The 23876-nt window shown below is 42.9% G+C and overlaps 1 protein-coding gene across 1 annotated transcript in view; it reads right to left on the bottom strand.

Moving 5' to 3' along the window:
- Nucleotides 1–16974: 16974 nt before the first annotated feature.
- Nucleotides 16975–23876, bottom strand: part of AGBL1 (AGBL carboxypeptidase 1) — a 326572-nt gene continuing 319670 nt past the window's right edge. The window contains exon 23 of the mRNA XM_072981877.2: nt 16975–23808. Within this exon, the coding sequence (XP_072837978.2) occupies nt 23568–23808 (241 nt within the window). The 3' untranslated portion in view covers nt 16975–23567. The remainder of the gene's footprint in view (nt 23809–23876) is intronic.

Below are 23876 nucleotides of genomic sequence, written 5' to 3'. Positions count from 1 at the left end.
AATCACATTACCGTAGATTCTATTTGCAGGGACAAGGCAGCAAACGCTTAATTGAATACATGAATAGTTGGCAGCAGGCACATTAGGTTTGGAGAGTGTGTTTCATTCATTATGAGCAGCCGTGTCATTGGGATGAGTTTCCTACACCATAGGAAGTTGCTTTCAGTAGAGTCTGGATACTGGTCTGTGAAGACCAGGGGAGGATACCTTATGTGCAGCTAAAAAGGTTACTGGACTGCAAATCTCATTAATGCTCAGACATCACAGGGAGAGATTGTTTCAGTCTAGAAACATCTGAAGTGGTATGTGTTTGCCACCACTTCTAGGTCCCATCAGTCATGCCACAGCTTTCCTAGATCTTAAGCAGAAGCAGCTATCTTGGAAACCTTGAGCTAGTGAAGGATGGACTTCATTTTGCCACTGTTTCACAGATTGTAAGTTGAATTCCCATCCATTTCAGTACCTTGTCTACCATCTCTTACCAATGACCAGGCTGGCTTGGATTTTTTGAGAATCCATCCAACGAAATTCTGACATGGCAAGATTTTCTCTTTATTACATCAGCTAATGTCCTTTTTCTGCCTCCATATGCCAAAGTGTGACATGTGCTACACTTTACACAGCAGCATTTTCTGTTTAAAGGGCTACGCAAGGAAGATGTCTATTTCAGTGGTTCTCAAATTTGGGTCCCCAGATGTTCTTGGACTACAACTCCCAGAAATCCTGTCCAGCATAGCAACGTCTGGGAGTTCTACTCCAAGAACATCTGGGAATCCAAGGTTGGGAACCACTGGTCTCTTTGAAGGCACCATCTGTTTGAAAGTCCGTACAGTCCAAGGTTAGTTGAAAAACAGAATGACGAAAAGCTGGAAAAGAAAGAGCCATGAAGTCACCCATCAGTCACCTTGCTCGATTGCTCAAGTTTGAACCTTCCATACTGTGATGAGAGGAATCATACTTCCATTTAAATTAGAGTCATGGGCTAAAATTCTCTTGCACAACATATACCCAGTGCAGGGAAAATTATGTCACTAAACTGGCAGATTGCCTGTAATTATTATTCCTGTTGTGATTCTTTACTGTGTGTCAGTTGGATGGCTTTATGCACCACACACAATTCAAACAGGTACTCTTTAATTAATTAACGGCTGAAATCCAATATTAAGTTGTGACTAGAGTGACTAGAGAGGGAACATGGTGGAGCTGCGGGCTAAACCGCAGAAGCCTTTGTGTGCCGCAGGGTCAGAAGACCAGCCATCGTAAGATCGAATCCATGTGATAGAGGGAGCTCCTGTCGCTTTGTCCCAGCTCCTCGCCAATCTAGCAGTTCGAAAGCATGCAAATGCGAGTAGATACATAGGTACCACCTCGGTGGGAAGGTAAACAGCGCTCCCTAGTCGCGCTGGCCACGTGGCAACGGAAACTGTCTTCGGACAAATGCTGGCTCTATGGCTTGGAAACAGGGATGAGCACCGCCCCCTAGAGTCAGACACGACTGACTAAATGCCAAGGGGAACCTTTACCTTTACCTAGAGTGACTAGAGCAGGTCCATTGCATCAATGGGACTTCTGGAGGGGTTGACGCCCCAAATCCTCATTGATTCCATTATTATTTTATTTATTTAAATAATTTATATGCACCCCATCATCCTACAGAGATCCCAAGGTGGCTCACGACAGATAAAATGAGAGATGTGAAAACACTATATAAAAATCACATTAAAAAAAACACAATTGGAAATATATTAAGATTAAAACATCGAGTCTATTTCAGCCAATACATCTAACTTTGGCAAATACGTCTCAATTTTGTGTCTATACTTATAGATTGCTGATGTCATTACACACTTTCACATCGCTTTTGACTTATGGTGGCCCCAATAGATTATTTAAGTTACTGTGTTCTTTAAAATTATTTTTATGAGGGACTTCATGAACCAAACAGCAGAGCATACAGTACAACTCATCAGGGAAGGAACCTATGGATCTTTGCTACTGGTTGCTTAGCAGTTCTGTGACTCTAGTGTAACCACAGGTTGGGACCTCGCGGAGAGCCTTCTCCACAATAAAGCACATCCTTCTGTATGCTTTCCTTTCGTCTCTGCTGCTGCTTTCGCCATACCGTGCGCACTCCGTCAGCGTTAACAGCTCATTCCATCATACCCAATAATTCCTCTCTGGATGAACCCTCGGGAAAGAAATCCCCCAAATAAAATGGCCCGTTAAGTAAAGCTGAGAAGCACAGTGACACGAGCTTGTAAGCAAGCCTGAGCATCCACAGGGGACTCCCTGCCTAATAAACAGATTGTTAAGTTCGAGAAACGACTGATTCCTCAAAGACCCATGGTTAACACTCAGGCCTTCTGACGGAGCAGCTGTGTGGCTGTTTTCCCCATTAGGAGCTCAACTCAACTGATGAAGGGAAAAGAAGGCTACACGTAGCCTTGTTAGAGTCCTCTCGTGTAGCTGGGTGGGTGACTCAGAATAAAAACCAGTTCCCCTCTTGGTCTTACTAAGATGAGTTTCATGCCAGTTTCCTAAGAAAGTGATTTAAAAGATTTGCACCCAATTTCAGACTGAGTGACAACTGATGTTTGACTTTCCTGCTGTTATGTGTCACCAGGCTGCTTACGATTTACGGCAGCTCTCTAAAACAGTGACCTCCAAATGGTCCTCCCCTCAAAAAGCCCTGCACAGGTTGGGTAAACATAAGCCCATGGCTTCTATTATTGAGTCTATCCATCTCACATTTGGACTTCCTCCTTCTCTGCTGCCTCCAAATTTCTCCCAGCAGCATTGTTCAGATTATCTGTGTGTCTGGCTCAGCTAATAAATTGCTAATTATCCTCTATTGCAAGGAAGGGATCTGAAATTTCTTTTCTGTTTGATAATTCCTCCTGACAGGACTTTAAAAAAGAAAGTGGAAAAATACCCTCTTATTCCGTCTAGTGGACATTTTTGATACTGCATTTTGGACTTATTTTTATTAAAATCAAATCAAATAATACAAATGATTTTTCTATCCTACTCTATGGAAAGACTGCAGAGTTTGCTTTTCTGGCTTGTTTATTTTTTATATATACAAGGTGGGATTTATTCCAAAACTTGACAGATTCATGAAATACAGTAGAGTTGCTTCATTTATGATATGCACCCAAGCCTGAGAACTTTAAAGAACCTGCTGATGCCAGATAAAAAGCATCCTAAGCTAATACTATCCCATTTTCTCTGCTCCAATTTATCTGTTCAAATAAACTAGAAGTGAAACCCTCCCTAGTCCCTTTAACCATGAAAAAAACTCTTTTGTAAATGCGAAGTAGCAGGCATGGAAGTTACTGATTTATTACTGGCAGCTTCTCCTTTCCTTCTTGTAGCTGACTTTTTTCCTCTCAAAAAATAGAGAGAGGAAATCTTCACAAATTATAGCAGAGCACTAGGATCCAATAGATAAGTTAAGATGGGAATCTAAAGTGGCTCCATGAACTCTACCAGGTGGAGCATTTATTCCCCTTTTTTTGGACCTGGTTCTGCCCGGATGTTACAGTATTTCCTCCTATTGTCCATCTAATATTCTTATCTTATCTTTCTTAGTGCTGTGCTTTTCTCATTATTTTCTGCTCCTTTTTATTCCTCTTGAAAGCATGGTTTATTTCTAGTGTTGTTTTGTATCGGGAGGGAGCTTAGCATTGCCCAGAGTTTCAGGATGACTACTGTGGTGGGAGCCTTTAAATCAGCATATAGTTTGCACGCTAACCACTATCACAAGAGGTGCAGTAAAGAAGCACCACCAGGGAAATGGCTTTCTTAAATGTTTCTTAGGGAGAAGCAGATATCTTCAAGAAAAGAGAAAATTAAAAAGAGACACTTAGGCACAAATGGAAACACTCCTTTGGCACCAAGCAACAAAAAGGTGGGTTGGAATGAATGCTTCCTTTATAAAAGCCCTATACAGGGCTAGCTTTCCACCAATTCACATTGAAGATAATTCAGACACAAATCATGCCTTCCTGGTGGTGGCTCCTTCTTTATGGAATGGGCTCCCAGCAGGAGAACCACAGCCTCCTCTTTTGTCATCATTTGGGCTCTTTATTTGTTGTCTTCACTACTTCGAAGTGTTAATCATTGGTATCTGGGATAGAGGGTTTTGGTTATTTTGTCTTATTGTCAACCACTTATAGTGCTTTGCACTAAGTCAGCAGCATAGAAATGCATTGATAATTAATTAATTAATTGAATTGATTGATTTAATGAATTGAACTGAATTGAATTAATAAATTAATTAATTGTATTGAACAATTGAAAATTAAATAAATAATTAATTGAAAAGTAATTAAATAATTAATTGAAAATTAATTAAATGATTAATTGAAAATTAATTAAATAATTAATTAATTTTCCTGACATCAGTTTAAGTCTAAAATGGTTCCAAGTGTCCAAAAGACCTCAAGGTTTTGTATTTAGCAATGGTGTCCCTGTTCAATGACATTGAGAACCAGTGGGATGTAGTGGATAGAACGACAAACTAGAATTCAGGAGACCTGCGTTCAGATTCCTACAGAAACAGTTCAAGAGACCCAAGCAGGTAGCCTTGGTTAACACACTTCTGAAACATCTCACATAGCTTGCCATAAGTTGGATGTCACTTGGACAGCCCATCCCAACCCCATTGGGCAACATGGTAAGCCTCCATACAAACAAATGCCTTATGACTACCATTCCTATTTCACTTTACTTGCTGTAGTGCCACCTCTCACCTCTAGACCCAACGTTTCCTAACCTTAGGAGGTAGACAGAGGAGAAACAGCGCATCAACCCTGGGAGAGCTACATAAATCAACATAATAAGGCGAAGGGGCAACTTGATAGGGGATGCTGTTTGGGGCTAGCATTCTAGTATTCCCAGTGCATCATCTCCCACTCCAACTATTAAAAACTTTCCCATATCTGGCCGCAAGATATTTCACAGCCAATAATATTTTTGCCTAGGTGACAGCCACGCACAAGCAGCTGATTCCCCAATGTTTGTTTCATATATATATATAAATCAGCTGTCAGTCAGGAGACCTGTCTCCCAAGGGACCCAATCATCCTGACACATTTGGTACAGCTAAATTACGAGTGGCAATCACCCATCTCTTGACGTTACCACTCCCAGAGCTAAAAGCGACTCTTAACTCCATGGTAAACATCTTCCCTCCTTCCCACAGGGCCGTTTTTGCATGTCGGGCATCTGGAGAGTTCCTGGACGCTCTTTCAGGCCCTTTCTTCGCCTTCTGTTTCAGGAAACCTCGGGGATTCTTTCACACTTCCCCTGCTTTCTTTCCTTCTCCCTTTCCAGAACATCCAATAGCCCTTTTTTTTTTGCAGGTACACCCCTCCCTAAATCCCTGTTTCATCCCGGCTGAAGAATTTGGAGAGCTCTGCTCCTCCCTGTTTTTATCACCTCTCCCCGAAAAATAGATCTGGAACGGTGCAACTTGCCCAAAGCCACATAGGCTGGCTCATCTCCCAGGAGGCCGAGCGGGGGAACCAAACTCCCAACTTCTCAGTCTGCAGCCAAATATCTAACTCACTGAGCTATTTGGCCAGACGCAATATGGCAACCAAAATCACCATTCCGGTAACTTGTGAGAAACAAGAAAGTAAAGACTTCTTAAAAACTAAACTATAAGGCAAGTAATTGCCTTTTTTAGCAGTTCCAGAAATAGAATTGTCGGGAATTATTTTGCAAATGTAACTTTGCCACTAAATTGCCACAGAAATCAAGAGAGAGAAAGTTTAGAAGCAAAACATTTCAAGGTTGCCTAACCATGTAAAAGCATCCGATTGGCCAATGCCAGCAAAAGTCTTTGTCTTTTGCTGTCCCCCGCCTGAAGCCGTTGTAGATAAAGTTGATTCATCATGGGAGGGGGAGGAGAAATTTATCTGGGCCCAATCAAAGTTAATTATTCAAAATCAAATTTAGATTCCTCCTCCCCATTGATGGATCTTCACATCTAGTTTAACTTCTCTGAGTATGTTGACAGAGATTTTCGCTTCACTCCCACCAAGCAGTTTCCATTCGTTAGTTCATTAAGCAGCAAAATATTCAAACGCGTTGCAGTTTGGAATTTATTGAGAGTCATGTCAGGGCTTGAAGAGCAAAATCCTCTCTACCATATGATGAACCCCAGTCAATCAGACACAATGATACTAGATGTAAAGTGCACAGGGTCTATATGCTACATGTTTAGGGAACGGCAACTGATGAAGTGTTGAGAATTATGCAGACTGCAGAAACTGGGAAGTCAAAATTGCTCATGAATAAGGATGTTTAATGTGTTAATTGGCTTGCATTACATCAACCATGTGGATAAGAGCCTAGTATCAAGTTATACTTGGCATAAGAGTGATGGGTTGAACACCTGGCCTGACTTCTTCCGTTGCATTCCAAATCAATGAAGATTAAGGATGGAAAATTCTGTCAGTCTTGCTTTCTAATTTTTAAAACCACAACTTCTTTTCTGAGATGGAAAGGGTTTGGTTTTTGAACCAAAACACTTTCTGGTGGTGCTGTTGGGAACTGCAATTTAAAAAAGCACACCCAAAAAACCCCAAATCTCATATTTGATTCTTATGGTTTTTCCAGTTGCGATGTATGGAAGTGAGAGCTGGATCATAAAGAAGGCTGACCGCCAAAGAATTGTTGCTTTTGAATTTGGGTGCTGGAGGAGGCTCTTGAGAGTCCCCTGGACTGCAAAGAGAACAAACCTCTCCGTTTTGAAGGAAATCAACCCTGATTGCTCACTGGAAGGACAGATCCTGAAGCTGAGGCTCCAGTACTTTGGCCACCTCATGAGAAGAGAAGACTCCCTGGAAAAGACCCTAATGTTGGGAAAGTGTGAAGGCAAGAGGAGAAGGGGACGACCAAGGATGAGATGGCTGGACAGTGTCATCGAACCAACCAACATGAATTTGACCCAATTCTGGGAGGCAGTGGAAGACAGGAGGGCCTGGCGTGCTCTGGTCCATGGAGTTATGAAGAGTCGGACACCACTTAATGACTAAATTAATATAACTGCTAGAGGAGGAACCTATTTTTTAAAAAAATAAAGGGTAACTCTATTTCACTGATAACATCAATGAAAATAAAGGGATATATGGCTACCACCTCAATAGTGAAATACTCGAAGCCATGGGCATCAGTAACTCTGTTAATTTCTGTTTCTTCCACCTGTGGATTATTTCTTATTGTTTTTAAATTCTCGCCCTTTTCATACTGAATATGAAAAATAATTGTGGATTAAAATTCTTGTCACAAGCCAACCGAATCCAAATTCTCCTCCATTTCCATTGTAGATTTGCCCATGATTATATATATATATATATATACAATTACACTCTGTTGACAGTCGTAAGATCGAATCCACGTGATGGAGTGAGCTCCCGTCGCTTGTCCCAGCTCCCGCCAACCTAGCGGTTCGAAAGCATGCAAATGCGAGTAAATAAATAGGGACCACCTCGGTGGGAAGGTAACAGCGTTCCGTGTCTCTAAGTCGCACTGGCCATGTGACCACAGAAGATTGTCTTCGGACAAAATGCTGGCTCTACGGCTTGGAAACGGGGATGAGCACTGCCCCCTAGAGTCGAACACGACTGGACAAAAATTGTCAAGGGGAACCTTTATTTATTTATTTATACACTCTGTTGAAAGCAAGGTGCAGGATGTCAGTTCATAAGAGTGCCTTTATTCTGGGCAATAAATCATGGAGATGGAGAAGATGAAGCCTATCCATCTTCGTGTTTTCCTACCTTCGCATGAAATACTTTATAGCTCAGAACCGAATAGAACGTAACAGGGAGCAAGGCATCTTTCCACTTTCCTTTTCTGAGATGTGCTGTCTCTTTCCAGCTCTTTGTACAACGGCATGCGGTTGCTAAGCAACAGGTTTAGTTGTCCTCCAGTGGTGGCCGGTTAACTGATTCACGACAACAGGGACGACGGGGATGAGTGACAGCTGGCAGACAGTGAAGTCCTTTGGTTTGGATTTTCTTTCTTCTGTTGTCTTGAGTAGCAATGGAGGGGTGGGTGAGGCTGCTTCTTCAGAACTTCAGATTCCTCTCCCGCTCAGGTTACTCCACAGCAATGCCCATAAATGTTCCTCAACAAAGTGTATTGTCTTTCCTGTTGTCTAGAAGATGGAAGGATGCAATTATTTTGCTTGGCTTGCCCATCGTACAGTATGTATGCATGAGTTTTGAACCATTCAGCGAGTCCTTGGAAGTGGAATAAAGCCATAAAAGAGATAAAATACAGTTTCCAATAAAGTAAAAACCAAACATATAACCTAGCTAGAGTAAAAAAAAAAAAAAAGGATGCTCCAAAATAGTAACGAGCAACATGCACTCATATGCACCTGAATCCTTTTCTCCTGGAGCCACTGGTATTTTCAGTGTGGTACCATGACATTTGAGTATGGAACAGCAATTAAAAAATTCGGTTTTGTGATGAAATAGCTTGTTATAGAACAGAATCATATTCCTGAATGCCTCTGGGAACTGTGATTCCTCTCTTTAAAAAGATTAATGCTCTCTCCCTGCACCTTGCTATAGAAAGAATGGGCTTTCCTAGAAATTTTGGTGGTCTGTGGTAGTTTATGGGTGGCCCAGAGCAAAATCTCCTGCTCCTGGCCTAAAGGTATGGAACAGCAGAATGTTTTACGAGACTTCAAAAGAATGAGTAAGGAAGCCTTTCTTTTAGAAGGGGGTTCCCACTCAGGACACTGTTACAAAATGGCCCCATCTTGAGTCCAGTCAAGTGGAGATAGGGCTTTTCAGGACTATAAATACCATAACTCTCTAGTCTGGCTGTTTTAAGTATCAGGCATGGCACTGTGGCTCGCCTGGGAAAGAGGTCTCAACTGGAAGACATTGAGGTTGAGCTAGGCCTAGCTCCACTTAACTTCCTGCTCAGAAAGGAAGCTCCCAGCAGGCACTGGGGCAGGAACAGGAAAACTGGACAGAGCTAGGCCTAGCTCAACCTCAAAGCCTGGCAATTTAGGCTTTTCTCCCAGGTGTGTCACAGTCTGATGTTTATAAGGTGCCTTTAAGTTAGGTAGAACTCCCAGGATGAAGAATTATAGTCCAGAAAATCTGAAAATCCCATTTGACCATCGACTTTATTGTTCCAAGGAAGTGAGACACCCATGAAGGACGTGGGCTATAGAAGAGTTCGAACAAGAGAAGTCTTTCAGGAACTGCGGCCCAGTCTTTGACACATCCCGGTTAGGGCTTTAGGATAAAACCAGCACTTTGCACAAGTTTTCACTGAGCAGATTCGAGAGCACAAACTGTGTCTGGCCTGCAGACATTCTGAGAAGTGAAAACGGGGCAAAAACCAGGACTCTAGTTGATCCTCTCAGAATCACAAATTCTGCTTTAGAGTCCAAGTGAAGCATGGTGGAGAGCAAACCTTCTGCATCCTTCCATTCCGAGGAAATAGCTTTCTTCCTTAAGAAGGCTTTTTTTGATTTTCACTTTCGGCCGCATCCAGTCAAAGCCAAGGATCTCCAGGAGCGGTGAGCAAAGTCCTCAGTGCCAGCTGGCTGCCTCTCCCTTCCGACTTTTGTTCTGAGAGAGCTACTTTTGTACCTTTTTTTTTTTTTTTTTTTTTTTTTTTGAGCTTCACTGATGTGAAGAGAACATTTTGAACGTTTAGAGCTTTTGAACCTGGCTGGCACATAGACAGCAGCCGCATACTGCAGCCCTGAGAGCAGCAAGTAAGAGAAGAACAGTGAGATTATTAAAAGACAAATTTAAATGTTAAGCCACTTGGCTCAATGGTACGAAAGGAGGGGAAAAGGGGGTGCTTTGTCTCTAAAGCTGATTGAGTCATAACTGAGGCATAATGGCACCACTTAGCTCTGACATATTGTTGGATTGATTTAATTGCCAGCTATCTCAAGTCAGCTTTTAGATTCCTAGCTGGGTTTTCCCTACAGGTCTTGCATGTGTCAGATATAGCACCTACAGATTTCTCTCACTCTTGATAATCTTGGAGCTCGAGTTGTCTCCCACTTCCTGACTTTGAAAATCCTGAAAATACTTCTTATGATGGATATAAATTCTTACTCATCATGCGCTGGCGTCCAAGAATAAGACATTTTGATATTCTTCACCTGGTAGGAAAGGATGGCAAGGGTTTTCCTGGCTCACTTGATAGAGACAGTGAGCCAGGAGTTTTTCACAATAATTTGTCACATATTTTTGTGCAAAATGACAATTTTTGGCAAAATTCACACACTTGTGTAAACTGTGCAAACTACCCAAAACTAGGACGGCTGGCTGCTTTGTTTAAGAATTAGAAGCACTGGATGGGTTGCTTGCCTCTTTCTTAATGATCCATAAGAACATTTAAAACTTTATAGAAATTTCAGACACTGTGGGTTTGGAGGAAACGTCTTTGGCCAAAATCTATTTCTGATTGATGTTTCTGTAAAAGAAGCTGTGTAAGCCTTAAGAGCAAAATGTTGCTAATCAACAAGGTGTTGGTTGCATTCCTAGGCTCATACTCAATTTGTTTTTGACTTAGTATTTGTATAAATATTTGCAAGGTGTAACATCAAAACTGGCCACTAGAGGGTACTACAGAGGGTCTCTTAGTATTATTCCTGGCTTCCTAGCAGTGATAACCCAATATTTTAATACTGCATAGTGCAGTGAATTAGTTTCATTATTGGAGCAATTATAACAATGAGGGTAAGCTGGCTGCTGAGAAGCAATGAATTACATACAGAGTTCCTTTTCCACACTGAAAACAAGTTCTCGCTCATCTCTACTCTTTTCATTGTTGAGACTTTTCCAATGCCCTAACCTCTCTACTGTTTTCCATTCAACTTGGTTATCAGGGGGTCTCTTCCTCCATTTTTCCTCCCCTTTTCTTATTTTGTGAACGTAGAACAGAAATCAAATGACTTGTTTTTAAGTGGATCACTGTACCTTCCTGCTTTGAATGTGTTTTGGTGTCACTTGTGTTTTTTGGTATGATATTTCTTTGAGCTTTTTAAGTATCTGGAAACTCACTGTTGCCAGCTTTTATATTTATTAATTTGTTATAAGCTGCCTTGGGTGCTCTTAAGGAGAAAGATGGGTAAAAAATATTTTAAATAAAACAAATAAGTGAAAGAAAGAAAGAAAAAGAACAGCCTCGACACTGACAGGACAAAAAGAAAGTAGGAAGGGAAAACCATGGATTTTCCAAAAATTATCTAAGAATGTGATTCTCTGGAGGAGGATCCCATGCCTTGAGATTATCATTAACACAGAATTCACAGTATGAGAAGTGTCTTATAGTGAGAAAGAAGGCAGGGCAGAGAAGGAGGAAGGAGCTCCCTTTCTTTGGACCTGAGATTAAAAACGGGTGGTTTCTAGCGTGACTCATATGGCACCTGCGAAAGAAGAAAAAGATAGAGAGGGATGCTATCAGGATGCTATCTCATATTCCAGTTTCCTCCTTTTTCCACAACTCCTGCTGAGTCTTCAGAAATCAAGACGTGTTTGCAAGAAGATTCAGAAGAAAGACACACCTGGTGTGTGCTCTGCTCTCTGTCTGACCCATGAAGTTATGAGGGACCTAGAACATGCGTCGTAGGGCTTGCTTCCACCATGCTGCAAACTCAACCGCAGACCCCCAGTTTCGTATTGTGTTTAGCACTTTAATGGGACTGCAGATGGCAAGTGTCTGGAGAAAAGAAAAATCTCTGCACAAAATATCAGCCACTCCGAATCAAAACAGACCTGGGCACGCTAAGCCTTGAGAAAAGAAGGCTGAGGGGAGATCTGATAGCACTTTTCAAATACTTGAAAGGTAGTCCTACAGAGGAGGGGCAGGATCTGTTCTCGATCAACCCAGAGTGCAAGACATGTCATAACGGGCTCAAGTTACAGGAAGCCAGATTTAGACTGAATACGAGGAAACACTTTTAAACTGTTAGAGCAGTACGACGATGGAACCGATGACCTTGGGAAGTGCTGAGCGCTCCAATGCTGGAGGCGTTCAAGAGAAAATTGGACAACCCTCTGTCAGATATACTTTGATTTGGATTCCTGCAGGGGGGTTGGACTAGATGACCTTAGAGGCCCCTTCCAACTCCATGATTCTATAGTACTGTGATTCTAAGAACTGCCGGGTCATAAGTGATCCATCTCTCAGTTAATTCCACATTCAACTTTCTGTTCTCTTTATTAACTGCATCATCTGAGAAAATGATGACCTCTTCCATTTTTTTTTACAAAAAATTCAAATTGATAATAGATTGATACAGGAAGACTGGCTGTGAAGAGAAAAATTATACTTACCTATTAAACCAAAGCACAAATCTGTCTCATGGACAGTTAGCGTAGTCAATATCCACTGTTAAATTGGCGAGCGCCCTATATATATTTAAAATGAAATCACTCGGCAACTTCTCGCATCAAGGAATAATACGGCCCCTTCCTCTACGCATTTCATCTGAAATGCTGAAAGCATCAATTTGGAACTTGTGAAATGAGCAATATTCCTTGCAGTGGTCGGTGTAGGAAACTGTGTGGGCAGGTGAAGCTCTCTTTGGGGACACACGTGCGATCCACACAACACACAAAGTCAGCATTTTTCTTTTGGCAGTCAGCTCGTTGGAAGATGCAAAAGTCACACCATCTTTGTCATTTCTAATTAATCTACTGCATTCTCTCTCTCTCTCTCACCCACATCCAAAGCACATTTCACAAGGAAATAGTGTTGCACTAAAACGTACAAGGTCGAATATCCAACATTTAGGATTGAAGTGCTGGAAGTGATTCACGAAGGGCATGTCCCTTCATGTTCTGCTTCTGTGGTTCCTAAACTTGGGTCCCAGGAAATTCTTGGACTAAAACTCCCAGAAGCCTCCACCACTAGCTGTGCAAGCCAGGATTTCTGGGAGTTGTAGTCCAAGAACACCTGGGTTACCCAAGGTTGAGAACCACTGTTCTACTAGTTGACTTTGAAGAACCTCTGGTGAGCTAGCACATGGACCTTGAACCTTGACTGGCCAGCTCTTTTTTAATGTTCTCGATTCTTTGCATTGGAGCAATTGAATTAGAACTGGAATGGAGTGTAGGCAATTTGCTGCCTCCTCTACATGGAAGAGGATCGGCTAGCAAATGCAGACCGTCAGTGGAACAGCCCTGATTAGAATATTATCTTTAATGCCTCTTTTTCATTCTTAATTATTTGTTGTGAGCTCTGACCTCTGAGAGCTTTTGAAAGACAAATTTGCCCGATGCTCCGTGGTGCTCTAAAAGAAAGAGCGTCATGCTGAGAATAAGGTCGCTGGTGCCCTCTGTACTCAATGGCTCCTATTTTACTAACATATGTAAGGGGGTGGGCAACAACACAAAGATTTCAGGGTGAAGCTGATAGCAGTGGATGCTGTAAATCATGCTTTTTTCATGCCATACAGAGATGAAAGTTGCTAGATGAGTTTGAACCGCTTTTTGCAAAGTGTACAGGCAATTTTTTTTAAGTACCTTACATTGCCATAGATTGAGAAGGGGAACATCTCCTGAACACAGGGATGGGAATTATGAAGATTCCTGCCTGCTTGCAGTCTGTCTCTATTGGCCTGTTTTTTTCTGGCCCATGGGCCATCCCAAAGTCCTCCATGATGCAAAAAAACACTCTTGGCCATGCCTGCTTCTGGAGACCACCAGAAGCAGCGATATGGTTTTTTAGATGGTGCAAACTCCTGGGCTTTGTTTTGTCCCCTACAAGCCCACCCTCCAAAAAAAGCAGAATCATTATAAAAATAATTCAAAGGAAGCTACGTGGTCATTACTAGAGATGGGCACAAAATGAACCACGAACCAGGCTGATTCATGATTCGTTCAACAACCCAGTTTCAGGACCCCGTTTTGCCAAAACAGAATGCCATCCCCCCCCCCCTTTGGCAAAAGAGGATGCTTGCCTGCCCCCTTCCCACTGCCCCCGTCTCCTCTGCCTACCTGCAGCTGCCACCTGGATGCTGCCAGTGGGGGCCCAGCTTCCCTACCAAGAGCCTGGCGCTGCCTCTGAGCTTGCCCCCCCCCCCACGGCAGAGGCAGAGGTGGTGGTAGCAGTAACCCTCCTCCAGCATGAACTAGAAAAATGAACTGCGAATCAGTTCCTTTTCCTGGGGCTTCGTGGTGGTTTGTGGTTAGCCACGAATCACGCACCATCATGAGCCACCAGTTCTTTCATTTGTGCCCATCTCTAGTCATTATACAATGGAAATGTAGGAGAATATGACACCTTTAGTAGAGCATTAACAATCAAACAATTACTGCAAGCTTTCGTGGAATAAAAATCCACTTCTTCAGGCATACAATTTATCCCGGTGTTCAGACAGGGATTGCTATGTCCATGTAATAGCCCTCTTCCAACCCTCGCCCCTAAAAGAAACTTCTTTTCCAAAACCAGGCAATGTTGCAAAGGACGGCTTATGCCAAGTGATGGTCTGCTTCCGTCTAAATGGAAATTTCCTACTACATGGTAGCAGGGTGAAGCATTAAATCATAGTCCCACAGGCTGCCTATGGGAGCATGATTTAAACACGCCTTTAAACACACCTTAGGAAGCTTGTGCCTGGCAACATTAGCCAGGAATTGCTTAGACATGCATTTATATATATATATATTTTTCTGCACAACTCACAACTTACTGGCATGTATCTGAAGAAATGGATTTTTGATTCCACCAATACTCTCCTTCATTATCTGATTTTTTTTTTTTAGAAGTCTAATGAAGGTGCTACCTTCTTCTATCTTAGAATTATAAAAATGCATGAAGATTTCCCTTGTTAGGTACTGAGAGTTAAAAATGGGCCACTAGACATTCAGATATTGTCCTCTCAGGTAAGTCGGGACATTTTATCTATCTAGAAGCAGTTTCTGAGGGTAATTCGAGTGCATGAGTAGGAGAGAGAAGATAATTCAGCCCAGAAAAAGATGTTACCTCTTAGCCCGGCACTGCATGAGGGAAGTTCTTAGCTCACGTAAGCATCCGGGTGTCACAACACGAGGAGTGTCTCACCTCCAGGAATATACAGAGAAAGTTGCTGTCGTGAATCACTCCCATAAAGGTCCAGTTGGATGGTTAAGATGACACCCAGAAAGGTTTCACGAAGCAGTCCTCACACAACAGCCTCCAAAAACAACAGTTGCTTCCTGCATTGATTTACCACAGGAGCCAAACCTATGTGGGGCTGTCTTGATTACTCATCATCGCTTCCAGCTGTGCTCCCTGGCCAATTTCCCCTCAACACTTAACAGCCTGATCTCAACTAAGCCCTGAAGTGAACCACCATGCTTTGCTTTGTTTTGGTAGTTGTCCCTCAGGACTTTAAAGTGCGACATTCCTTCAAAGTCTCCTTTCAGTCCCCACCCTGCAACGTTGGCGTGCTTCGAGTTCTAATTAAGGGCTTTCTCCAGCTCTAAAATTCCGGGCCAGGCAAGACGTTAATAAACTCATTTAAAAAATGAAAATAATGGGCTCACAACCGTTTGAAATATTTTTTTTTTGGAAGCAATTCAGAAGAGCAGTTGTCAGAAGCTGGTTTCCTTAGACAGACCTTTGGGCTCATGAAGTGTCTCTATTATGCCCACTCTGTCATGGTTGCAATTTCTTCACCTGCTTGGCCTTCTTAATGTTATCGATGTTTCCCCTGCCCTTGTTTTATGGTTTGATTCTGGGTTTGTACTTTACAAGGAGGAAGGGGAACCGGGGTGGGTGGGGGCAATGAACCAGGAAGCCCTTTTGCTTTTTTTGGGGGGGGGGGGGGGTCATACAGCAAAATTACAAAACTCATGAAAAGAAGATTACCGAAGTAATCGCTAAAGTCCTATCCAGTCATTATCTAAGTGGGTGCAGCTCCCATAGTCAGAGGGTATCTATCACTCGAGTCCTGCCTTCCACCGTTTCTGGGTTTGTTGCTTTTCCTCACAGAGATGAGTCAGCAGAGGGAGATCAGCAGGATCTATGTACGCCCTGAATAGGATTTCGGGACCCTGGTTTTAAAAGGGCCCAACTCACATGGATTGCCCTCACAGGTAACAGAAGCTGTTCTGCTTCAGCCTGATCGCCTCCATGCTCTCTGTGTGTAGGCGAGCACAGCAACCCAAAACAAGGAGGAAAAGGCTACACCAGTCCCTTCTATCATCCGAGTATATCTGTTAAGTGGGTGAAGACTGAATTAGGGCTTTAGCGCTATTAGCATTCCAGTACAGTTTGCAGAACTTGCCATGGCTAAGTGCAGCTAATTGATGAGGTGACAGGATGCATCTCAGTTGCACAACGGAGCACATGGCAAAGGTGTGGCCTAGATGCATCTCGCATCATGCCCATGAGCCACTTTTAGGGACTGCACATCATGCAAAACCTCATGCAAACACACCAGTAGGATTCTGGCCATGATCTGGGACGCCTCAAGCCCAGCCCTGCTTCCAAACCTCTTGGGGGACATTTTGCATTTAAAGAGGTTAAAGAAAATAGATGGAGGAAAAGGCAATCAGATATTTTACACCACTACCATTTGACATCGATAAGCATGTCGTAATCTTTGCTACCAGGAAGTTTCATTCAAACCTGAAACGCTAGACTCGTAACCTGGTGATTGAATTGCAAATAGTGCTCCTCCATCCATCATTTGAAATGATGCCTCCTTCTAGCCACAGATCCCATGAGCTAAAAAAGTTCAAGCAGAGAGAAATATGTGCGTCTATTCAAAAATAGCAGTTTTGCCCTGAAAGAGGCATTTAGGCACAGAATAGTTCTGAGCTAAGGGTTCGTCTGCTTCTTGGGAGGAAAGCGATGACAAACCTAGACAGCAATTTGCAGAAATGTATATATTGTACCTCTAAGCATAATTAGTGGGTTTTTCTCACTTTCTCACCCCGAGGAGACAAACAGCAAACCCAGATGGACAAAGTGATGGATCAGAGAGACAGAAAGCACCCATCCAGGGCGGTCATTTTTACTGCAAGGCAACAGTTAGCACATCTCCCCCGATGCTGCAATGTACTGATTTACAGAAATGCCCCCCAAAAAGCACTTTTCTAAAAGATGTGCACATTTTCTCCAGGACCACAAGGAAGAATTTAAAATTTACAGGGCAAGGACAAAACAAGACATCCCCAACAGGATAGCTCACCATTGCAACTTTCACTGGCTTTCAATCAGCCCATGAACATCACTCAGCAGCTCTGTGCCTGATTATTCTACGTCTGATGGCTGGCAAATGAAATATATAAACCGGACACTGTATCTGAGATGGAGCAAGAAGCAATGTTCCAATCATGCTTGCAAGCTGCAGTAACCAAGTATTGGATGTGTCTGTGTAAGCCATCCTTTCAGGTTTGTTTCTTACATTTACTTCCCACCTTTCTTCCATCAAACACTGCAATATGTAATATTCCATGTCTGGGTGCTAACACAAGTTTATTCTTGAGTATGAATTTGGCTCTTGTATCTTCTCACTCTTAAACAGAGGTGGTGGGGAGAGCCTCCTCTCTTGCACGCAGACACTGTTCTGTTTCTGAGACTTCTGTCGCCACCAAGAAATACAGTGGTGCTACGCATAGCGATCACTCCGTTTAGTGACGAAATCGCTTTGCGACGAAGATTTTGCGATCGCTTTTGCGATTGCTTTGCGATGTTCCCTATGGGGTGTTTTCGCTTTGCGATGACCGATCATTGCAAAGTGACCATTTTCGCACAGCTGATCGGCAGTTTCAAAATAGCCGCCAGGGAAAAACAAGGCCGCCTGCTGTTTTCTGGGACAGATTCCTTGCTTAGAGGCACCAGAAATGGCCGCACTATGGAGGATCTTCGATGAACAGTGAGTTTTAAGCCCATAGGAATGCATTAATCGTGTTTTAATGCGTTTCTATGGGCTTTTTTCCCCACATTGTGACGTTTTCGTTCAACAGCGATTTCGCTGGAACAAATTAACGTCACAATGTGAGGCACTACTGTATCTTATTTCTCATGGGTTTTGGGTTTGTAGGTTGAGACTCGTGGGGCAGTGATTAAACTGCAATACTGCAGTCAAGACTCTGCTCACAACCTGAGTTTGATCCTGAGAGGCTCAGATAGCTTGCTCAAGGTTGACTCAGGCTTCCATCCTTTCTAATTTGAGGACCCAGCTTGCCGAAGGTAGTGGGGAGCAATGTGCATCATACATAATTAAACTGCAATCCACCCAGAGAGTGTTTTAAGCAGTATGGGGTGATGTATAAGCAGTTCACTTTGCTTTGTGTTGCTGTTGTTGTTGTTGTTTCTGGAATATATACCAAGCTGTGAAGTTTATGATGTTTACAGGCAGATATCTTTTCTGAAGAGGATTGATGGGAAAGGACATTGACCCGTACATAATTAAGATGTTTCTTGAAAAGAACAAAGGAGGTGGGGTGGAGGAAAGGAAAGGAAAAGGAAGAAAAAAAAGAAAATCGTATAAAAGGGAAAATGAGAACAGGTTTTGTTTTTGCAGGAAGCTGGGAAATCTCAGTAATGCAAAGGGAGGCCTCAGCAGGTGGCTTTCACATGCTGAGACTTGGCAAAGCAGAGGAGAAGTTTTGTGAGCAATTGTCACACTCCTGCTCTTAGGAACGTCGTGGCACAGTGGTTAAACCGCAGTCCTGCAGCTAAAACTCTGCTCACGACCTGGGGTTCAATCCCAGGTAGCTGACTTGAGGTTCACTCAGCCTTCCATCTTTCCAAGGTCAGTAAACTGAATAGCAGCTTGCTTGGGGGGGGGCAATGTGTGCCCTGTACAATTAAATTGTAATCCTCTGAGAGAATGCTTAAAGTGCTATTGGATAGCATATAAGTAACACACTTTTTGCTTTTTTTGCTTCGAGATGCTGCACTGCACTAGGGTTTTGAGTTTTGTTTTTCATCAGACGAAGCCATTATGTAAATAATAATAATAATAAAAAACACAAAGATTTTGTGCAAAATATTGTAGCAATCTTTATATCTGTGAAGGAAAGATTTTTTTAAAAAAATCTCAAGTGTAGGGGAAATTAAAACGAAATGACTCTTCTATCTCTAATCGGAAGTGTAGAATAATGGACGGGTCTTCTGTGTTTACATGAAAGATCTAAAACTTGAAAGAATCTCCCTTTTTTCTTGTTTCTAGTTCTTTTGTGACTTGCTGGGAGATTGTTGATGGGAGAGGGGCTTCCTGCTCCCTCTTTTGTGTAAACTTTAACTCACTCTTCGCGAAATCTCCCCATATTCTAGTAGTTTTTGCTAGGAGGGAGTTTAAATTGTATTTGGGGAGGGCTTTATTTACTTGCTTGCTTTTCTTGGTTTATGGTAAAAGTGTTTGTGTTGTGTGTGTTTATTTTGCCATTTCTCCTATGTATGTTGGGATTGTCCTTTTCCTGTTTGGCTGTTTTTTACAAATTGTTATTTGCTTAATTTATTGTGTATTTATTCTGTTAAAGGTTTATGTTTTGTTTGGTTTTTTAGGACTGTTTATTTGCTTTTGTGGGGGTGTTTGGGACTGGGGTTGGACTTTTTGTCAGTGTGTCACTGTATGGTGTGAATGTTAGAATAAAAACTAGTGCCTGCATTGGCACTAATATGATTTTTCTTTCTGTTGCTTTCTTTTGGAACAGACTGATTCTCCGTTACCTTGCCTCTCTGCTTTTTTGAAATTTCTTTTAAGCAAAGCAAAAAGTGGGCTGCTTATATACTGCCCCATAGCGCTTAGAGCACTCTCTAGGCAGATTACAAGTTAAGGATGTGGGCTACAAATTTCTTTTAAGAGCTTTCCTTAAGACCTTTTGAGTGTTCAAAAACATGAACAAGGGGACCCAAAATAAATGAGATAGGCTTCCTCTTTCATGTAAAACAAAAGGACGTGTGCGCACACGCACACACAAACACAACAATGAAAGAGGCACCCCGGAAGAACTCAAAATGAAAGAAATAAGAAAAAGTTCACCTTCTACATCCCTATGTGTCACCTTTTTCCTGCCACTGGCCCCAGCGCTTGTTATAACTCTGCTGAGGTTGCATGCCAGTCGCAAAGGGGCCCAAAGTCAAAAGAAGTGGCCCTCACTTCCCCAAAAAACTCTCACACCTTCTCTACCTCTTCCTCACCTCTTTTTCCTACAGCTTCTGGCACATGCATATTTTCTGCTATACCTTCTGCAAATTTTCCAACTGCCCAAGTGACTTGGTGAACCACCCCCACCTCCATCCCTCCAAACCCAAACCTTCTTTGGATTTTGCCTTCCTCTTTTCCTGCTACTTTTGACCTTGGCAGCACATATATTCCCCATCTTTGATGTCCCACTCAGAGATAAAGCCACCACCACCTTCATTTCCTCCCCCTGCTGCTTGGACTACTAAGGGAGAGATCTGTTGCTCTCACTGGAGATCTCAACAGGTTGGTGACCACCATCTTACTCCTCTGAACCGACCTGATCCCAGCTGATTTGTGGACCTATGCAGGCCTCCTTACAACTTGGTTTTGAAGGGCACCTCCTATGTCCTTATAGGGAGGCAGTGAAATTAGGAGAGCCATGCATCTCCTAAACCTAAGCTATATGTTTGTCCCGTTCCATGTGCCCAACGTGGAACAAGTCTCAATTGTGAAACCTTGAAACCTGTACCAAGATAGGCACAGCCTACGTTGCCATTCCTCCCAGTACTATAACCACAAAGCTGCAACAGTTTTGAAAACATGTTTTCCCCTAATGGCAAAAGGCAGGCGAGCTTCTTCTGGTGGGCAGGGACATAGCGGCGGTGCCAAGGGGTGGTTATGGGGAATTCCGATTCCACAGGGAAATACCTGACCAGCCTTACAAATGCAAACGGATGAACAAGCCGGGAGTTAATCTCAAATTGTTTAACACTCTGTGTTATTAAAGTCAGTGCGTTTCCGCTCCTCTTTGCAGAGCCTTGCTCTGCTTAATTACCATGACTCGGGGAGAATGTTAATTGCAGGAGCACCCTGACGGGAAGAGGAATCGAGGCCCTCTCCTGACCTCTAGAGGCTAGACGAGCAAAGGAGAGCCAACGTCCAAGTCGAAGGATGGTGCCGTACTTAAAGGAGAGTTCGGATATGCCAGACATGGGTGCCACTTCATGCCATTCTCCACCAGACCTTTCAAGTAATATGTTGCAAGGAAATCAGGTTGGAACATATGCTACTTTTTGGGTAGCTACCGATCCTGCTCTAAAAAGTAACACAAATATAATGTTCATCTAGTTCTATTAATTACTCCTCAAATGGTTGCTTTGGAGAGACGGGTTTGGGAGAGCTTTGCCCATGCGATGCATCTGAGCTCTACCATTTAAAATTATTTGTGGAGTTTTTTAATGTTTTTGTTTTAAAAAGTAAATGCAAATTGAAAAAAAAAAGAATACATGAAAGCATCGTGTTGGCAATATTTCCCTAATGTGTCACTGTTTACACCAAGAGTAATGAGTGCTGCTAATGAGTTACTTCTGAAAAACAACAAGTAATAAATATTTTTTTTCTAATAAATAGCAGTACAAGGCTAGCCAGACCAGTGTTTGGACTCAACGCCTGTTCTCGCACAAGGGAAGAGTTCAATTTTGACTACGTTTCATGATATTTATCTAGACCTCTTTTGTCTGGCGGTGTGCCAAACACACCTCTCTTTTCACACACGAACAGACAGGTCTGTTTTTAAAAGAAAAACTGCTTTAAAAATGAATTGACACCCCAAACTGCTTAGTTTCCACTTTACCACAGGGTCTCCCCCCCTCCAGACTGGTCATGTGTGCGATTCCTGCCCATCAGGACTCATGGTGTGACTAGGGGCATGCCACTCTAAATACGCAGCCAATCAGATGTGTGTTACATGGTGACATCACTGCAAGCTACAGGAGTCAAGCCAGAGAGAAATTTGCGGAATGGAAAAATTCATTCTTAGGCAAAGCTGAAGAGCCGTTTTAAAAGAAAGGCATTTTTCACCCCTGCTGAAAACACACACACCCCCTACTGAGAATTAAAAAGAAAAAAGTAAATACATTCATATTAGCCCTGCTTTCAAGGCAGTCATTTTTTTAATCCTTTACTCTTCAGCAATTTTGCAGTTCTGAGCATAAATATGGCCAGACTTCAGGGAACAGCTGCTTCGTAATGGATAGACCTCACTGCTGCTTAACATCTGTCCCATTTCTCTGCTACTCAGAAACTGTCTGACAGTAAAGATAATATAATAAATGACATTTTTACATCCTGTTCTATACACCGAACAGGGCCCAGAGCTTTTCCTTTGACCTGGGAAGCATTACAAAGGCCAAGAGCAGCACCACCATTACCTGGGGTACTCTTGTACTGTCACAAATTTCTCCCTGTCTCTTTATTATTCCTTTATAGCATTTATAACATTTTCATGACACAGAAAATGGGGGGGCAAAAGTCAATCCCATTTACTACTAACCCTGGAGGAATCCTCCTTGGTGAATTCTAATGTGTCAGCACGCAGACTGAGGAATGCTTGGCAGCCAACGTGTTGAGGTTGAGGTTTTCCTCAATGAAGGGAAGAAGGAGAGCTCTCAAGCCCATGTCAGGCGTTCTTTGGGAGACTCTTCTCCATGAGTTCAAGGAAGGGTTTGCTCAAGCCCCAGTTGCCTCTGACTTTGTTTTGTTGCCTTGAATTCGTTCACTGTGATGAGTCTGATGTGAAGAGTTCTGTGTAAGCTGGAATCCCACCAAAAAAAATCCAGTTCATGTGCACTTTCCTTACAGCAGTGGTTCCCAACCTTGGGTCCCTAGAAGTTCTTGGACTACAACTCCCAGAAGCCTTCACCACAAGCTGTGCTGGCCATCGTTTCTTGGAATTGTAGTCCAGGAACCTCTGGAGACCCTTTCCATCTTGTAACGATGGGCTACCTGTCATGCATCATTTAGCCCTGGGGAAGCAGCTATCTCAGAAACTTCTTGCGATTATCCTCCATCCCTTTTCACCTTCTCTCCAAAACAAGGATCCTTCACAGGGTTTTCTAGAAACATGTCCTACCAATTTTTGTGCGTGCTTTGTGACCACCATTCCCCAATTCGAAGCTCTGCAACAACACTAGAGTTCACCCATTGTGCATGATGCAAAATGGCAGCCATTGCAGTTCTGCTTTCATAAATAGTCAAAAGAGCAACCAACCAACCTTTGGTAACTTCTCCTGTTTATGGTGAGCCCCACACTTGAGAAATTAATGAAGGGTTCCTGGATTAATTCTGCAAAATTGTTCCCCTTTCGCTGTTATTACACTGCAATGAAGGGGGGCGAATTTCTAAAAGCAAACTGCACATCATTTTAAACACAGTGAGGAATATTCCCCTTTTTGTACAGAGTCTTAACTAACAACACACACACAAACACACAGTCTATTTTGGAAATACAACTGAGACGAGATGCCTGACACAAGAACTGTCACCAGCAAAGAAGCACGTTGCAAGTGGTGACCTGTCTGGTTATTCCAGACAGCTCGGTCCTGTTTTCCGATCCATTGAAAGCCCCTGGATGGCACTGACTGGGATGAGAGACACTTTGCTACCAGCTGCTCATGGGCGGGTGATGCAAGAGAGCCCTGCGAGGCTGCGGGCCACATATCTGCCCAACGTTGGTGTCCATGTCTTCTTTTCCGCCTTCGGCCCTGGGGGGATCGTCTCGGATTTCTTTGTCCAGATCCGAGAAATCTCCTTCTATGTCGGAGCAGCTGTCGGTGTTATAATCCACTTCTTCCCCAAAGGGAAGCTCGTCATCCGTCTCCACACTGCAGTTGCTGTTGGTTCTGCATGAGTATCGCACACCCAAAGAGGGAGAGGAAGAGGAAGGAGAGGGAGAAAGGGAGAGGAAGAA

The sequence above is a fragment of the Pogona vitticeps genome, chromosome 12 (genome assembly GCF_051106095.1).
Source record: "Pogona vitticeps strain Pit_001003342236 chromosome 12, PviZW2.1, whole genome shotgun sequence".
NCBI lineage: Eukaryota > Metazoa > Chordata > Lepidosauria > Squamata > Agamidae > Pogona > Pogona vitticeps.
This window is presented reverse-complemented; position numbering and strand designations above follow the sequence as displayed.